This window comes from Plectropomus leopardus, chromosome 17 (genome assembly GCF_008729295.1).
Source record: "Plectropomus leopardus isolate mb chromosome 17, YSFRI_Pleo_2.0, whole genome shotgun sequence".
Lineage (NCBI taxonomy): Eukaryota > Metazoa > Chordata > Actinopteri > Perciformes > Serranidae > Plectropomus > Plectropomus leopardus.
Window position 1 is genome coordinate 31,108 of NC_056479.1, and position 15,293 is coordinate 46,400.

Sequence of the window (15,293 nt, forward strand, 5' to 3'; positions counted from 1 at the left end):
ACAATTGTTTTCCATCCTCTAACATCACCTGAGTACCAATGGAATACAGATGACAAATGCTTACATCACTATCTTTTAGCTCACATCTAGGCTAAGTATATACACTATATTCCCACTTTTTCTACATTTATATTATTCTGGTAAGTTATACTGGCATGTATCCGCTGTGCAGTGCATTGTGTGGATCTAGGTGTGTGATGTCTTTCATTTCTGTATTAACTAAGTTATGCAAGTAGCTAAGGAAAGGAAAGTGAATTTACCACTGTATCCTCTAAATATACAATGATATTATTTTGATGTGCTGAAATTAACGTGAAAAGTCTGTGTTCTTGGAAATACAGTTATAGTGACAAACTAATGACTGAAACCAAGCATACACCTGCCACTGCACAGTTCTCAGTGTGTGAATACTGGCCCGTACTATGAAGTAACTATAAGCAAGTACATCTTTTGGTTACCTGGCTTAATTAATTCTAACACTGACTGCCAGGAAAGCCAGTGTTAATGATGATAATGATTTTAATTTGATTCAGGGGCCTGCGATAATTTTGAGACAATTTAACATGACCTGTTACAGAAGAAGCTGCTACATCTTTCTTTTTTGCTTTTGGCCAAAAAAAAATAAAAACATCACATAGCCAATGTTAATAATAGTAACCAGTTAGGTGCAGTGAAGTTTATTTTAAACTAACATTCACAAACTGAACATGGGACAAAATAACCTTCAGGACTTTCTGTCAGAAAGACCTTTGTGGAAGAAATGGTTTTTATTTGAACCCGAGCCATGATGTTTTCCTACAACTTAAGGACTATTTTTCTTAAAGCCCTGAAGGAAAACTTCTCCCTACAGCCATCAAATATGAGTTCACAAAGCAGGCATTCAAATGTAAAATTGGCTCAATAATAACTGTCAAGGTGCACCAACAAAACCATTATTACCTTCATCACTTTAACACAGCATGAATTAGCTTAGGGGCTAGTGGAGTTACAATTTACTTTCACACTTCTTCACACTTTCCCGTGTCTGTGTGGGTTCTCTCCAGGGTCTCCGGCTTCCTCCCACAGTCTAAAGACATGCAGCTCAGGTTGATTGGTGGCTCTAAATTGCCCTTAGGTGTGACTGTGAGCGTGTAAGGTTGTCTGTCTATATGTGTCGGCCCTGCGATAGTCTGGCGAACTGTCCAGGGTGTACCCCGCCCTCTGAACGAGGAGAGCTGGAATTGGCTCCAGCCCCCCACGACCCTTACGAGGACAAGCGGTTAAAGAAAATGACTGACTGACTCTTTCTTACTGCTGGTTAAAGTCACTGCATCTTCTGACACAACAGCTCAGTTCTGTTTCAGCCTGAATGTACATTTCAGTTAAAACAAAGCTGCTACTGTTGCTGTAAGAACTTAGCGGAGATACCGTCCAGGGAGATACATCATTGTTAATCCAATAACTCATTGTGTACTTTTGACATGTTCACTGTCTGTTGACCCTTATTTTCTCTGAAATTTCTCCATACTGCTAGTTTATTCCAAATAAATAGCGTGATCCTCATCGTCTTTCTCTTGGCTGCTGTCATTATCTGCCTGCCACTATCTGTAGGCGATATAGAATTTTAAAATAAAGGAATAACTTAAAGATGATGATATAGATCTATGGTTCATTTATGACCCATCAATATAAATCATTGATTGTTGAATATTTACCCAGATCCATGGTTCGTTACATCCCTAATTGTGATGCATCAATAAACATTTTTTTCTTTGAATCCTAATCAAATTGAATCGTGAGGTGCCTAGAGAGTCCCACCCCTGTGCCAGCTGCTCATTATTGTAGACAGACATTTTGACATGAACAGCTATGGCAAGTAGAGAAAAGGACAGTGAAGAAAAATAAGTAAAAACAGTAAATTTAATAAAAGACAACAAGACAGGTTGAAAAGAAGGGGACAAAGTAATCGCATTGATAATGCTAACTTGATAAAGCAAAGGCTGTGGGTCTGTAAATGTGTTATTAAGAGGTGTGAGACAAGTGAATAAAACAATACAAAGATATTATTTAAACAGCCGAAACACTTAAACAACTGAGAGATTTATTTGACTCGTAGTTCAAGGTGTTAATGATTTGCATCATTTTGTAATAAAAAACCAGGCAGGAATAAATAAACGTCAAGTGTTTAAAGGGGGCTGCTTTTACTTTGCTGAGACAAAGCTGTGGATGTGTCCTCTTTCCTTGGCCCTTTATGATGCTAGTAAACAACTTCATGGCTGAAAATGTAATCTGAAAGTGTTTTTTTTAACCCAATAACGCATTAAATATGAGAATAATTACCCTTGTATGGTACTGCATGCAGCATGTTTTTTTCCTGCAGTCTACATAGCACTTGACCTTGTTACCCTTTCAGTATTTTGCTCTCTTAACCAACTCTCTCTTTTTTTCTGTCCATGACATTTGTTTCTTTCTCCCCTTCTTCCATGTTAAGTGTCAACCAGGACTCTTTGTGCAACCTCTCGCTCCTTTCTACTTCCTCAACACTGGGTGATGATGTTAACTTCATGTGTGCTGGAAGGTGCTTGAACTCTTCCTCATTCACATCATAGTCCTTCATCTTTGAGTCCAGCACCCACCAGCGGCCTGCAAAGCCCACATCCAGCATCCGCTCGGGGAGCTCCCTCCAGGGTACTGACAGATTTGAGCACTGGGACTCATACAGTGTGGTGTCTGGGTCGTAGTCAGCACGGTAAACCAGAGAGAGAAGACCCAGACTGGCATGGCGGAGCCTGCCCTCATTACGAAGCTTCACTAGACTTTTTACGTGGCCATCTGAGGTCCCATTGCGGATCCAAGGTGACAGAAGGCCCAGCTGGTTGGAGCACTCCAGCAGGGTGGCTTCAAAGGATGTGCGGTCAGGTTTAGTGTAGAAACAGGCCCAGGTCCCAGCAAGCAAAGAAGCATATACGGAGGCTTTGACTGGTCGCTCCCGTGAACCAACAACCACCTCCCGAGATGCCTCCTTGTAGTCAGAGATCAGGCTGCGATACCACACACCTACAGACAGAAAAGGAATGCAGTACAATAAAAGAAGCTTTAGTTCTCAGTGTCCTTGCAACTTTACTCACATGTTTTGGTCATGTGCAGGATTGGGGGATTACTGGAAGTCTTACTTTAGAATAAATGCTGCTGTAGAATAAATAGTTTCATTCACCTCATTAATAGCTTGGTGGAGAGTACTTTTATTGTGGAAGAATTCTCCCCCCCATCACCTACTTCATGGCTGCATGACACTGTCTTTTTTGGAGCTGGAAAAATCAAATTCTCTGTGAGGGGTTCGACTGACAAATTTTACAATAACTGGCCACCTCTGATATACTATGAAAAGCACTTGACCTCACTTTTCTCCTGAATGACCGTCTGGGCAAGATGATGGTACATGTAGCAGTGGACGTCTCCACTCTGGCAGAACTTAAAAATTTTAGCCTATATGTGTAAACTTTCCTCTCTCTTAGTTTTTCATTTGTTTAAAATAAATGATTTAAAATAATAATAAATAATTTAATTTAATAATTAATTAATTATTTAAATGTCTTTTTTTTTTCTCCTTTTCTCTATTTTGATTTAACTTATGTCAGTCATCATTCATATTTTCCAGACGTGTAATGTGGTTGTCATATTTGTAGTTACACATGTAGTTACAATTCGTAACAATTAGCTATGCTAAAAGTCACTGCAGCATCAAAAGCTGTAAAATAACTGCCAGTTTATATCAAATGCAAATACAAATCCTTAAGAAGTGTAGTTCACACTTGTGCAGTAGTATTCATGTAATTAATAATAAGTGGCAAATATTAATTTGTGCTGATCTAATGAACAACTTAACTTTGTAATTTGGTGAGCTACCCAACAGTGGCTGTATGTAACAATGTATTTCTACTGAAGAGCTTGTGTGCTGCAACTCATTTTATTTGGCAATGTTTAAAATTACTTAGGGCTGTAACTACGCTATGCTTAAACCAAAAACAACTGGTGCAGCTGGCTCTAGGGAGCCAACCATGTAGGGCCACATTCTGCATATTTGATTTAGACCAAATGCTTCAGCAGCTGATGTCGCAGTTGAGGAGTTCATCAGATACCAGCTGTTGTTGGAGTAAGACCCTTACACTGGCTAAGAGGGGAAGATGGTTGTTTCAAGACACAACAGACCAAGACCAGGTCAAAGTGTATTGTACAACTGGACTGTTTAAACTGCTAGAGGGCTTTTGATTTGACACAAGAACTCTAAATTTGAAGCAAAAAGCAGCAGCATATAGTCAGTAACAGTCTTTTGCCATTGCTTTGAATTACAGTGCTGACCCTGTTGTTATGCTGACCCCCGTTTACACCAAAAAATTGGTGTAAACAGGGAGTGCACTTGAACAGTCACACAGCAGAAGGGAGCTGCTTTCTCTGGAGCTGTAACTACTGATCATTTAACACAACCATCCACTAGTGTCTCCCACAAAATGACAGTGTATATATTAGGGCTGGACATGAACACAGTTATTTTATTTATTTACTGAATTTTTTAAATGCCTGTGAGTCCCTTTGAATCATCTCTCGCATTTTTCCAGGTCAATAAATGCAGCGCAGCAGGCTGAGCTCTCCATCAGTTCTTTTTTTTTCCCCTCAGCAACAGTTTGTCCCTTTTGGGGGTGGATACAGAGTGCCCCGGGGTTGACATTTCTCTATAGCTGTAGACAGCTAATGTTGCCCTGGTTTTCCTGTCAAAAAGCCTATGGGATTTTTTCATCATTTTCATGCATTGGATTATTGCAGAAAATAAACTCTGCAGTAAACAAACAACAACATTTTGTTCTGCCAGATAATCTTCATAAATGAACACAACATTCAGGATGTTTGAAGGCTAAATGTAATTGCCAGATGTAAAAAGCTAATTCTAGGCTATAATCGAACTGCGGTCACGTTGCAACCACTACGACTTGGGTTGGGTACCGACCGGTTCCTCTACCAACGTTACCTACCCACCAAAATCACGGTCCAGTTTTCGGTGCCACATTGTGTGTGCAGAGCGTGCAGTGTGTGAACTTTTTTGGCTGTGTGTCAGTTAATAAATGCTTCAACTTCTCAAGAGCTAACAAAGCTCATGTGTCATTCTTGACACCTGCTGGTTAAAGTGAGGCAGATTAACCCAAAGTTATTAAAGCCAAGTCAGCCTCACATTAGAAACTGTTGAGGCTACCTCAAGGTGGACTGCTAAGGTGGACCAGCTATACTCACTGTTATCACTGATTAACAGATATTAGATAAATCTCTGGCTATTGAGTCTCTCCTGAATTGAAATGTATTTTGCTGTTAGTACTGTTACTGTGTTGTTGGTTTAGTTTATTTATTATGTGAATGTTTTATGTGAATTTGTTAACTCATTGAGTGTCATTGACGTATATATATACGTCAAAGTGTGTTTTCGGCACTGGCACAGACTCCCTTTCACAAAAATGCATTTTTCTCACCTTTCTAGAAAAAAAACTTTTTTTCCATGAAGAAAAAAAGAGTTACTTCTTTCATTTGAGCTATTCGGTGTTTTCAGAGTCTTTGTACAAAATATTCTGTGGGTCTTCAAAGATGACTCAAAATGGCCAGAAAAGCTGGCACTCAGTGACTTATTAGCGTACTTTAAATTCTTAAAAGGCAATATATTCAATATGAAGTTCAAATTGGCCTTATTCAGTTATGTGTGTTGATGTCAGAAATACCCAGAAAATTCATTAGAACACCTTATGATATAAGTTCAATAAAGTGTTCACTATCTGTGTTGATTTAGAACAAACTGACACCAAAACTTATTTTACCATTACAAATATTATTTATTAAACAAAAATTTTGTTGTTTTTTGTTGTTGTTGTTTATTCATTTTAATGAGTTAACAACAGACATTGTTTGGGGGTCAAGCGGGGCCTCTGAACAACATCAATCACACTCCAGCGGCACTCACACTGCCCCCAGTGAGCGTGGAGTCATTACAACGGAAATAATTGATTTCAGGATTTTATGAATCAATATTAAATTGGCAAAAAACATAGAGCAAAGCACTGATGAATCGATTTTTTTGCCCAGCCCTACAAGGTAGAGTTTTTTTAAGTAGTTTAAAGAAAATGAAATTAAAAGAAGAGTTACAATTATAGCTCCATTAAACCATTTAAATGGACTACTGTCTTGTCCCATTATACATGCACCGGGGTAGAATCTATTTACTGACACTGACTAGGAGCACGTACAGAGCACCTAGTCCACTTAACGTCCGACTGGAGGGTTTACATGACAGAATAGCTCGATTTTCAATTGAATTATCTGGATGTGTAATTTAAAGAAATTCAAGTTTGTCCTATTTCAGTCACTAACATGTTTTCATACATTTTAAAAGTTCTAGTTTTAGTCGGACTAACAAAATAATTCAACTTTTTTTAACATCATGTACACATACTAAGTAATTTAAAATTGCTCAACGGAGGAGCTGTTAGTCTACTGCTGCCTCAAGCACTTTGTTAGTTTGTGTAATGGTGTGACTTTGGCATTTGAAAGGGTTGGTTCAGATTTACCAAAGTCTCACAATGACAAAAGCAGCATACCAGCAGCTCCTGTGTTAAGAAAGCTGAAATTACTGTTTTTGTCAATGTATTCAGGTGGCTTTGATGATAACATAGATGGGGAACTGAAGCTGGCTTCCTCATCAAAATGTCCATAATGACCGTCTGTAGGAAAAGTAAAGCAGTAAAAGAACTCTACATAACATACACTTAAACTAATATTGATTTGGTTAGGTGACGCCTTTCTTTACGTGGCTAAAAGTCATTTTGTTGCTGACCTCCAGCCTGCTTCTCCAAACTGGGGGTGCGCAGACTGCCATTTCCTGTATGTGATACACTGACTGTGGAGAAGAACCTAATGCTCAACGTCAGTAAAACCAAGGAGCTGATTGTTGATTTTAGAAGGAAGGAGGCAAAGACACACACCCCATCAGTAAAGCTGAGGTGGAGCAGGTGAACAGCTATAGGTTCCTTCGAATTAATATCACGGAGAACCTATATTGGTCGTCACACATCACCACCCAGGTTAAAAAAGCACAGAAAAGACTCTACTTCCAACAGAAAGTTAGGAAGGCTAAATTCCAGAGTAAGATGCTGGTTAACTTCTACAGAGGAGCAATAGAAAGCATACTGACTGGAAACATCATCAACTGGAATGGTTCGTGCATGGCAGAGAGGAAGGCTCTACAGCGAGTGATTAAAACTGCCCAGAACATCACTGGTTCCCATTTACAGAGCATTAGTAACCTCGGTGAAGTGAGGTGTCTGCACAGAGCCCAAAAGATACTGAAAGACGGCAGCCACCCCAGCCACGGTCTATTCACTGTGCCGCCATCTGGAAAAAGATACAGAAGTATCTGCTGCAGAACCACCAGACTACAGAGCAGCTTCTTTCCCCAGGCTGTGAGACTCCTCAACTCCTCCTTCCATGCCAAAAAGATGTAGCAGGATTTAGGCTAAACTTTAATTTAAGTTGTTCTTAAACTACATTTAAGACAAATTACAATAAATCTATTAATAAAGCCTACGTTGTACAGCACCGCTTGAAAAAAAACCAAACTGTTCTCAAATACTTGAAAGCATCTCTCTCATGATGTTTCCCTCCACAAATATCACATTACCACTGAATGGAAAGCAAAGTTTAACTAACGCTTACTTTAACATCGTCTATCGCATATCGAAAGCTCGGTTAGCTGGTGGTGTCCCTGTAACCTTGCACTAACCCTAATGTTATTGTTAGCTGCCTCCATTTCTCACCCGCTTTGCTGTTTTTCAGCCTCTCCCATCTGCTGCCTGAGCTCGAAGCTACTGCCGTGTCTGTCGCCGCGGAGCACAACGTCCTCACTGCACGCAACCAGGCCATTGCGTCCGGGTTTATCAACTGCCGCGGTCACCTCCACGAACAGGACACATCTAAGAAGCTCAAATGGAACCAAAATGGCACCCAAGAGGTGAGTCGTTTTTAATCTTCCGACAGATAGCTATACCTCAGAAACGTTCCGCTTGTCACTTGAACAGAGAGTGTGCTAGTAACAAAATTATACATCAAGTTCTGTATTTTGTCAATTGAAAATGCGTCCATTGTGTCGCGCAACGGTACATGACACAGTACACACCACATTTTGGTTAAAAAAGGCTATTTTCTTTTTTAAAAAAGGAACATATTCACGTGACAGATTTGTTTACGTGGTGACGTGTACCGGAAGACGTGGTAACCAGATCTGCCTAACAGACAGTAGTTGTGCCAGTTATGAGCGACAGACGTTAGCAGTGTATGACTATTTTCTGTTCTGCATGTGTCGCGGTGTAACATATTTACGATGAGTACCTACGTATCTTCAATGAGAAACAAGAACGCTAGCGTGAATTTAGCCTAGCTGTTATTATTTTTACCTACTGCTGTCACGCCATCATCATCATCACCGGGGACATCCGGCTGCGAGCGGACAGGTTGGTTTGTTCCTCTGTGGTCACGAAGCGGGGCACAGCACTAAGTTACAGTAGAACTCTAACTTGTCTTAGTGTTTTATTAGATTACTGAACGTTTAACTGTATAATAAATTGATAGGTGAGCTTGCTGTAGGGTAAATGAGCGAACATGTCCTCCATAAAGAGATTACCTGACCATTTCATCTTGCTAACATACACTATTTAAAGTAATAGCCTTCACTAAACCCAGTTGACTGCTGCCCTCCGCCCGGTCAGCAGGAAGCCCTGTGTTTGAACAATGCCATCAGTGGTCATCTGTAACCGCTCTGTCCGTCATCATCCTCTCCCAGGTCCTGCATGAGGTTGTTTTTAGATCACTGAAGCAATGGCCAGTACCAGTGATCTACAGTTCCAAGGTAAATATTGTGTCATTCAACCTCAGTCAGTTGATTTGTCATTTGAAATCATACAAGATGCAGCTTCAGTGAAAACATCAAATTAATCCATCTGCTGCAATGTTTATTTTCTCTGCCGATTCTCTCTTTAAATCCTCCATATGTCTGCCTTTGCTTTTTCAATTCCCTCCTCAAATCCCATGTTCCATGTCTCGGTCTTAAGACTGATGGATGCATGGTTAAGCTGAGCCAGGCAAGGTTTTCTAGCAAAAGCATGGGTCTCAAAATTTCGGGGGGCTATTTTTATAAGCAAAGTAGATAAATTTTGCAAATGTATGTATCCTAACTACAAACTGCCCTGCTCTTTCTGAACAGCAACTGGATAAGTCCAATCACTCACAGATGAATAATAAAGTAATGTGATTTTCTTACAAAGGGGTTGGCCTTGCTGCTCTAAACAATAAGGGATGAATTGATCCTTCATGATGGCAGACCAGATCAGTTTCTGGGTTAGCAGAGGATAAAGCAGATATGAAATAAGGTAAATGAGAAGCTTCGCAGCAGGTGTTTAGTTAACGCAGATAATGGGTTGCTCAGAAAAAAAGGATTCTGAAATTGGATCAGATCACATAATCCAATTTTTTGATCTGGATCAAACTTTCAGTTTGAGTTGTCCGAAACTTTTCAGCAGGATGGGGATACCTTTGTCCAAAAAACCAAAAATAAATATGTTTAATGAATTTGTCAAACCACAGAAACATAGCTCGAAGACGCTTGGGGTGTTTCTGCTGAGAGAGCTCAAATAAAGATTGATCAGCTGTGAAATAACAGAGTCTTTAGGAGCTAACACAGTAGCTCAATCGCATACACGCCCCCAAGCCACCATGCAGCAACAGTCTGTTGTTAGGAGCTAAATCAGTAACACAAAGCACACAAACTGCCTGAGAAATCCTCAGCAAAACAACGGACACTTAGAAGCCAAGCCTGTAGCACACTCAGCACACACTCCCTCCTAACTGAATAATGAGTCACTTTGGGGAGACAAACTCCACAGCACACACACACCTCAAACCAGGCAAGGAGAGCTGCTACGCTGCAGCAAATGGCAGCTACTGCACAAGCATTCACCCGATGACTGAGTTTTATGCACGTTTGGTTTGTTTTTTTCTTGTTACTGGTCTCAGAACAGATCATGATCTTGCCCAGCAGCTGTACCTCAGCCCATGTTTGGTCCAAGACAGCTAATGTTACATCATGATACATAAACAAATGAGACAGGAAAATGAACCTGCACATTTACTGAAAAAATGTCAGTAAGCATCTCGTAATGTGTGTTTTTTCATCTGTTGAAGGGATTTTTCAGTCAAAGTAGAAACAACAATGATATGATTGGTTATAGTAGGATTTGCTGTGCCCACTACATTGACTCTAGTAGAACTGAGACCAAAGTCTGGCTCCTCCAATGCTGTCACTTACTTAGGACTTTTCCTTGTTTTAGTATTTTCCCTGGGCCTGTTGTAGCACCACTATTTTTACTAACTCCCTGTGTTTCTCGATGCATGTCTGTAGAGTTTGACGAAGCAGCAGAGCTGTTGTCTGCAGACCCGGGGGCTTTAACACTCAGTATGTCAGCCTCAAACACCACCACAACAGAAGCAGCAGGAGCAGGAGGAGGAGCAGGAGCAGCAGGAGGAGGAGGAGGGGAGGATGTAAAACTAGACCTCTCAGAGGATGAAGAGGGTCAGGAGGAGAGTTCAGAAGTGCGTGTATTATGTTAGTTGACTTTGTCTTCATGATAGAAGTTCTAGTAGAGTGTTAATGTTTTGAGTGGACAGCAGCTGAAAAATGTGTGTGCCTCCAGCTCTTAGGAGGACAGAAACCAACTGGTGGCTTCTGGACCTTTGGGTACTATCAATCTTTCTTTAATGTGGACACAGTGCAGGTATGAGCCACTCACTCTCCATAAACACACTCTTATACTGTTGTAGTTGTGCCTGAACAGTGGATACAGGTGATATTTTTAATCGTAAACCAAGCTCAGAGAAACAAATGCATTTATTAGTTTAGTCCTTTTTATTAACCTTTGACCTCCCTTCGTGTGATGCAGGTGCTGGACAGAGTTAAGGGGTCAGTGATGCCATTACCTGGAAGAAACTTTATCAAACACCACCTCAGGAGTAATCCAGATCTGTATGGTAAGCCAAGTTGATCTGTATGCAGATTTAAACGTCTCATTCCAAGGTAACGAAAAACCCGTCAGTAGTTCATATATAACACTATGTGGCAATGTTATACAGAATACAGAAATACAGAATTATTTTTTAACCTCTATGTTTCAGCATGTCATCTCAGAAGTTTTGATAAATCTTGGATGTATGCAAATACTCAGAATGCATTTTGTGTCAGTAGAAAGTCAGTGAAAGTATTTTGTGTGTGTGTGTGTCTGTGTGTGTGTGTGTGTGTGTGTGTGTGTAGGTCCATTCTGGATCTGTGTGACTCTGGTGTTCTCAGTAGCGATCAGTGGGAACTTGTCCACCTTCCTCAGTGAGATGGGAAACCCTTCCTACCACTACAGACCACAGTTCCACAGAGGTCAGTCCCCCACATTACACCAGAATAGTTTGTCTTAGTTTTACTGAATTATGATGAGTCTGCTTTCTTTGTCCTGCTTTTTTACCAACAGTGACGATAGCTGCAGTAGTGATCTTCATGTATGCCTGGCTTGTGCCGATTGGTTTGTGGGGTTTTCTGACCTGGCGGCAAGGGGCTGAGAGGCAGATTGGAGGCTATTCTTTTCTGGAGACTGTGTGCGTCTACGGCTACTCCCTCTTCATCTATATCCCCACCTCGGTGAGTTTATCAGTCTCCTGAGTTTTACTAATGGATGTAAGGGTCACAATAAGCTGTCAATACACAGACAAATTATCCCAGCTTAATTGAGTGTAAATATAAATGGTACATGGTACCATGGTACAAAAACACACACACATTTAAATGACATTATAATGGATTTTAAAGGTTTTATAAAACGTATTCCAAATGTTTATAATCATGCATGGCAGCTTATATCAAGACCTAATGTGTGAAGTTCAGCATTCTAAAGCTTTATACCTCCATATCAAAGTGACAACAGTGTTTGAAAGAAGAATCTGGGTGACACAGTACAATATACCTGCCATTACTTTAGCCAATTATAAAGACTAGGGCTGCACATTATTTTTATATGGATTAATTTTTCGATTAATCTAACTTTTATTTTTTTAATTGATCTAACTATTATGTTTTTATCACTCAATTAATATAACAATACATAATATGACAATATTGTAACACTGCAGGGCATTATTCCCCAACAAAAAATAGTCCAGTCTTAACTGGTAATTTGTGTTTTACAGTCTGATATAAAGCCTCTCCAAAATGAAATTAATGCAAGAGCTTGTTCTATTCAAGTAAAATGAATGTAGTGCAATCTACATTTAGCAATCCAGCTGCAAAATCAATAAAACAATGTAAAATTCAAGTCAGAACGGTTACTCTTTGTTACAGTAACAAACCTCAAATCCAGCAGTCCAAAACATCTTATAGTAAAATTAGTGTAATTTGAACAACACCATAACTTTTCTCTAAAATAAATAATTATAACTAGTATATTCTTTCTGCATCAAAATAGTCCAGCCTTAGCCTCAAGTTATACAAGCTCCCGCACAGCTGACAACCCCATCCTGTAAATGCTTCAAAACGAAATGCATTGTATCGGCAACCAATGGCAATTCTGTCCACAGAGACACTTTCAGATAGCTTTTGTTTTGAAAGGGAAGCAAGGAAGTTGAGGTAAAACAAACATCTTTGTATTTCCTCATCTCTGTGACAGAGAGAGACTTTAAACTACGGTATAAAGTGGTATAGAGTCAACAAACGCAAGTGTCATGCATAAAAAAACGGCAAGCCGCCGTTTCTCTAGATGTAGAGAATTTGCTTTGCATTGTAACCCTTTCACGAGGGTGTGTTCAGGCCACTGAAAACTCTAAAAACACTTTTCTGTTCATTATTCAACATCATATCTCAGGAGGAGAAGGGGAGACATTTGGTCAGATACTGACTAGATGAAACTCATCTTTGGTGCCCACCTTGAAACTTTGCTAATGATCTTTTGTGCTACCAGGTTAAACAATTGTATGAAGCACCCATGTTCTAGAATATTTAGCTTTTTTGCAGCAGTATCCATATTTGAAGCTTTATGAACTGTCATGGCTACATATGAGTCTGGACAGACATGGATGTAAACTGTAACTCAAACTTGACTGGCTCACAGAGGCGCACAACCCTGAGGTGGTATTTCTAGTTTATATCAGTCAGTCTTTCAAAGTCAATGCCGACTAATTTGGAGCGATATTTAAAGGTGTTGTTGTAAGGGACGAATTTTGACAAACAGAGTATAAAAAAAAAAAGAAAAGCGCTATAGTGAAGGTCCATTAACTTAAATTCACAATAGAAAAAGTAGTATTTTCACACCTATTTTCCACACTACACAAAGAAATACAACTGTACACCTATTGAATTTCTCTCTCATTAATTAATCATAAAATACACTTCATTCAAACTCGAAGGAAACAAAATAAAAATCACTCAAACTGTCATAGTTACTCTTGTTAGTAATGTAGTATGTAAGTCCACTGTTTGAACAATCACCAGATCTGGTTTGGTCTAAATAAATCCTTAAAATACCAAGTTTGATGTAAAACAACGTTATTCCCTACAGTCTCTCAGCCTGCAGGCTGCCGGCTGTTTACAGTCCTGTAACTTCTCCCTCCACCACTAGGTGTCTTTCAACTCAGCTACCTGCTCCACTAGTAGAGAGCAGCATGCTCTGGTGGAGTATGCTGTGCACTACATACAATGAGTTTATAAGAGAGAGGAGCACCTGTATGTATTACAGTATTGAAGAACTTACCTTTGGGATTTCTAAACACCCTGGTATACCGTAATACTGTGATATTGCCCAGGCCTACCCTGACACATCAGTAGCCAACATGTAACCCTGTCATGCCCAGGTTTTGTGGATCATTCCATTTGAGTGGTTGCGCTGGACACTGATCCTGGTTGCCATGATGATCTCTGGCTCAGTCCTGGTCCTCACCTTCTGGCCTGTTGTCTGTGATGATACAAAGGTGATGGCAGTTGTTACAGTTGTGACCATAGTGGCTTTGCACACGCTTCTGGCGATTGGCTGTAAGGTTAGTGAGCTAGATGCATGAAGCCTCTTATCAGGTGTACACATTTATCTTGACACAATAGTTAATTTCTGTTTTTCTCTTTTCTTTCAGATGTACTTCTTCCAGACAGCAGCCTATGTTCCAAGACCGGCCCCCACAACCCCTCCAATTCCCATAACAATGGCAACCAAACACCACTGACCACTGACCACTGACTCAATGCTCACATGATGAAACACTGTAATTTGTCGTGTGTGTGTGTGTGTGTTGGGGGACATCTATTCTGGTATGTGATCTATTCTGAGGGTGTTCCACTGTGACTGTAGTAGCACTTGTTCACTGCAATAATTGTACATTTCTACTGTGATGTTTCAGGATGTGGTGCATTTTATTCATCTCGCATGGCTTTCATAACACATGAATTCCCTTAAAGATTCAAACACAAGATCAGAAGAGGATGATATTAGAAATTTTCATCAGTCGAAGGGAAAAACTTTAAGACTCCCACACCAAATAAAACCATGTTGCTACTGATCATTCTTTCTTATGAGATATTAGATGGACAATAAACACTTAGAGAAAAACTTCAGAACAGGCTGTGGCATCTTATCAGTACTTTTTAGTTGAATAAATCCATTGTTGGTTGGCAAAATAAAGGTGCTCATCCAAAAAAGGTGATGACAAGCCCATCTAGTTTGTGAAGGCGTATGAAACTCACTAAAGCTGTTGAAACTAACATTTTTGAGAACAATAAAACTAGGGCTGCTGCCATGATTATTGTCATTTTTATCATTTGATGGAAAGTGACAGAGAAAGAGGGTCTTAGATGGACCAAAAGGGTACAAGGTAAGTTTATTGTAACTTTATCTTAAAGGTAAGGTTATTCTAAATCCTGCTCCATCTTTTGGCATTGAAGGAGGAGTTGAGTTTCACAGTCTGGGGAAAGAAGCTGCTCTGTAGTCTGCTGGTTCTGCAGCAGATACTTCTGTACCCTTTTCCAGATTTTTCCAGGGTGAACAGACTGGATGGGGTGGCTGCTCTCTTTTACTATCCTTTTGGCTCTGTGCAGACTTCAGACTTAACAGAGGTCGCTGATACTCTGGAGATGGGAACCAGTGACATTGTACATAGACCTGGGTGAAGATAGGTGTGTTTATTTTATTATTTTGGCTGTAGTTTACCATGGG

The 15,293-nt window shown here is 40.0% G+C and overlaps 2 protein-coding genes across 4 annotated transcripts; one reads left to right on the forward strand and one right to left on the reverse strand.

The window, feature by feature from the left end:
• Positions 1-1,881: 1,881 nt before the first annotated feature.
• timm29 (translocase of inner mitochondrial membrane 29) lies at positions 1,882-8,016 on the reverse strand. Its single transcript, XM_042505885.1, has 2 exons — positions 7,827-8,016; positions 1,882-3,036 (listed from the first exon to the last, which is right to left on the reverse strand). The coding sequence occupies exons 1-2, from the start codon at positions 7,930-7,932 to the stop codon at positions 2,405-2,407; spliced, it is 738 nt and encodes a 245-aa protein (XP_042361819.1). The 5' UTR covers positions 7,933-8,016; the 3' UTR covers positions 1,882-2,404.
• A 269-nt stretch (positions 8,017-8,285) lies between these two features.
• On the forward strand, positions 8,286-14,880 carry yipf2 (Yip1 domain family, member 2). 3 transcript variants are annotated; one of them, XM_042505858.1, is made up of 9 exons: positions 8,286-8,519; positions 8,849-8,914; positions 10,463-10,653; positions 10,755-10,835; positions 11,001-11,088; positions 11,369-11,485; positions 11,577-11,743; positions 13,945-14,127; positions 14,218-14,880. In XM_042505858.1, the coding sequence occupies exons 2-9, from the start codon at positions 8,884-8,886 to the stop codon at positions 14,305-14,307; spliced, it is 948 nt and encodes a 315-aa protein (XP_042361792.1). In that variant the 5' UTR covers positions 8,286-8,519; positions 8,849-8,883; the 3' UTR covers positions 14,308-14,880. The 3 variants fall into 3 exon arrangements, with proteins under 3 accessions (XP_042361792.1, XP_042361793.1, XP_042361794.1); XM_042505859.1 differs by having other exon boundaries at positions 13,945-14,061; XM_042505860.1 differs by lacking the exon at positions 13,945-14,127.
• Positions 14,881-15,293: the final 413 nt, after the last annotated feature.

Coding starts and splice junctions, on each gene's coding strand:
- timm29 (XM_042505885.1), bottom strand. CDS start 7,932: ATGGCCTGGTTGCGTGCAGTGAGGACGTTGTGCTCCGCGGCGACAGAC. Junction 3,037..7,826: donor GCTGAAAAACAGCAAAGCGG/GTGAGAAATGGA, acceptor TTCTGTCTGTAG/GTGTGTGGTATCGCAGCCTG.
- yipf2 (XM_042505858.1), top strand. CDS start 8,884: ATGGCCAGTACCAGTGATCTACAGTTCCAAG. Junction 11,089..11,368: donor GAGTAATCCAGATCTGTATG/GTAAGCCAAGTT, acceptor GTGTGTGTGTAG/GTCCATTCTGGATCTGTGTG. Junction 14,128..14,217: donor TTCTGGCGATTGGCTGTAAG/GTTAGTGAGCTA, acceptor CTTTTCTTTCAG/ATGTACTTCTTCCAGACAGC.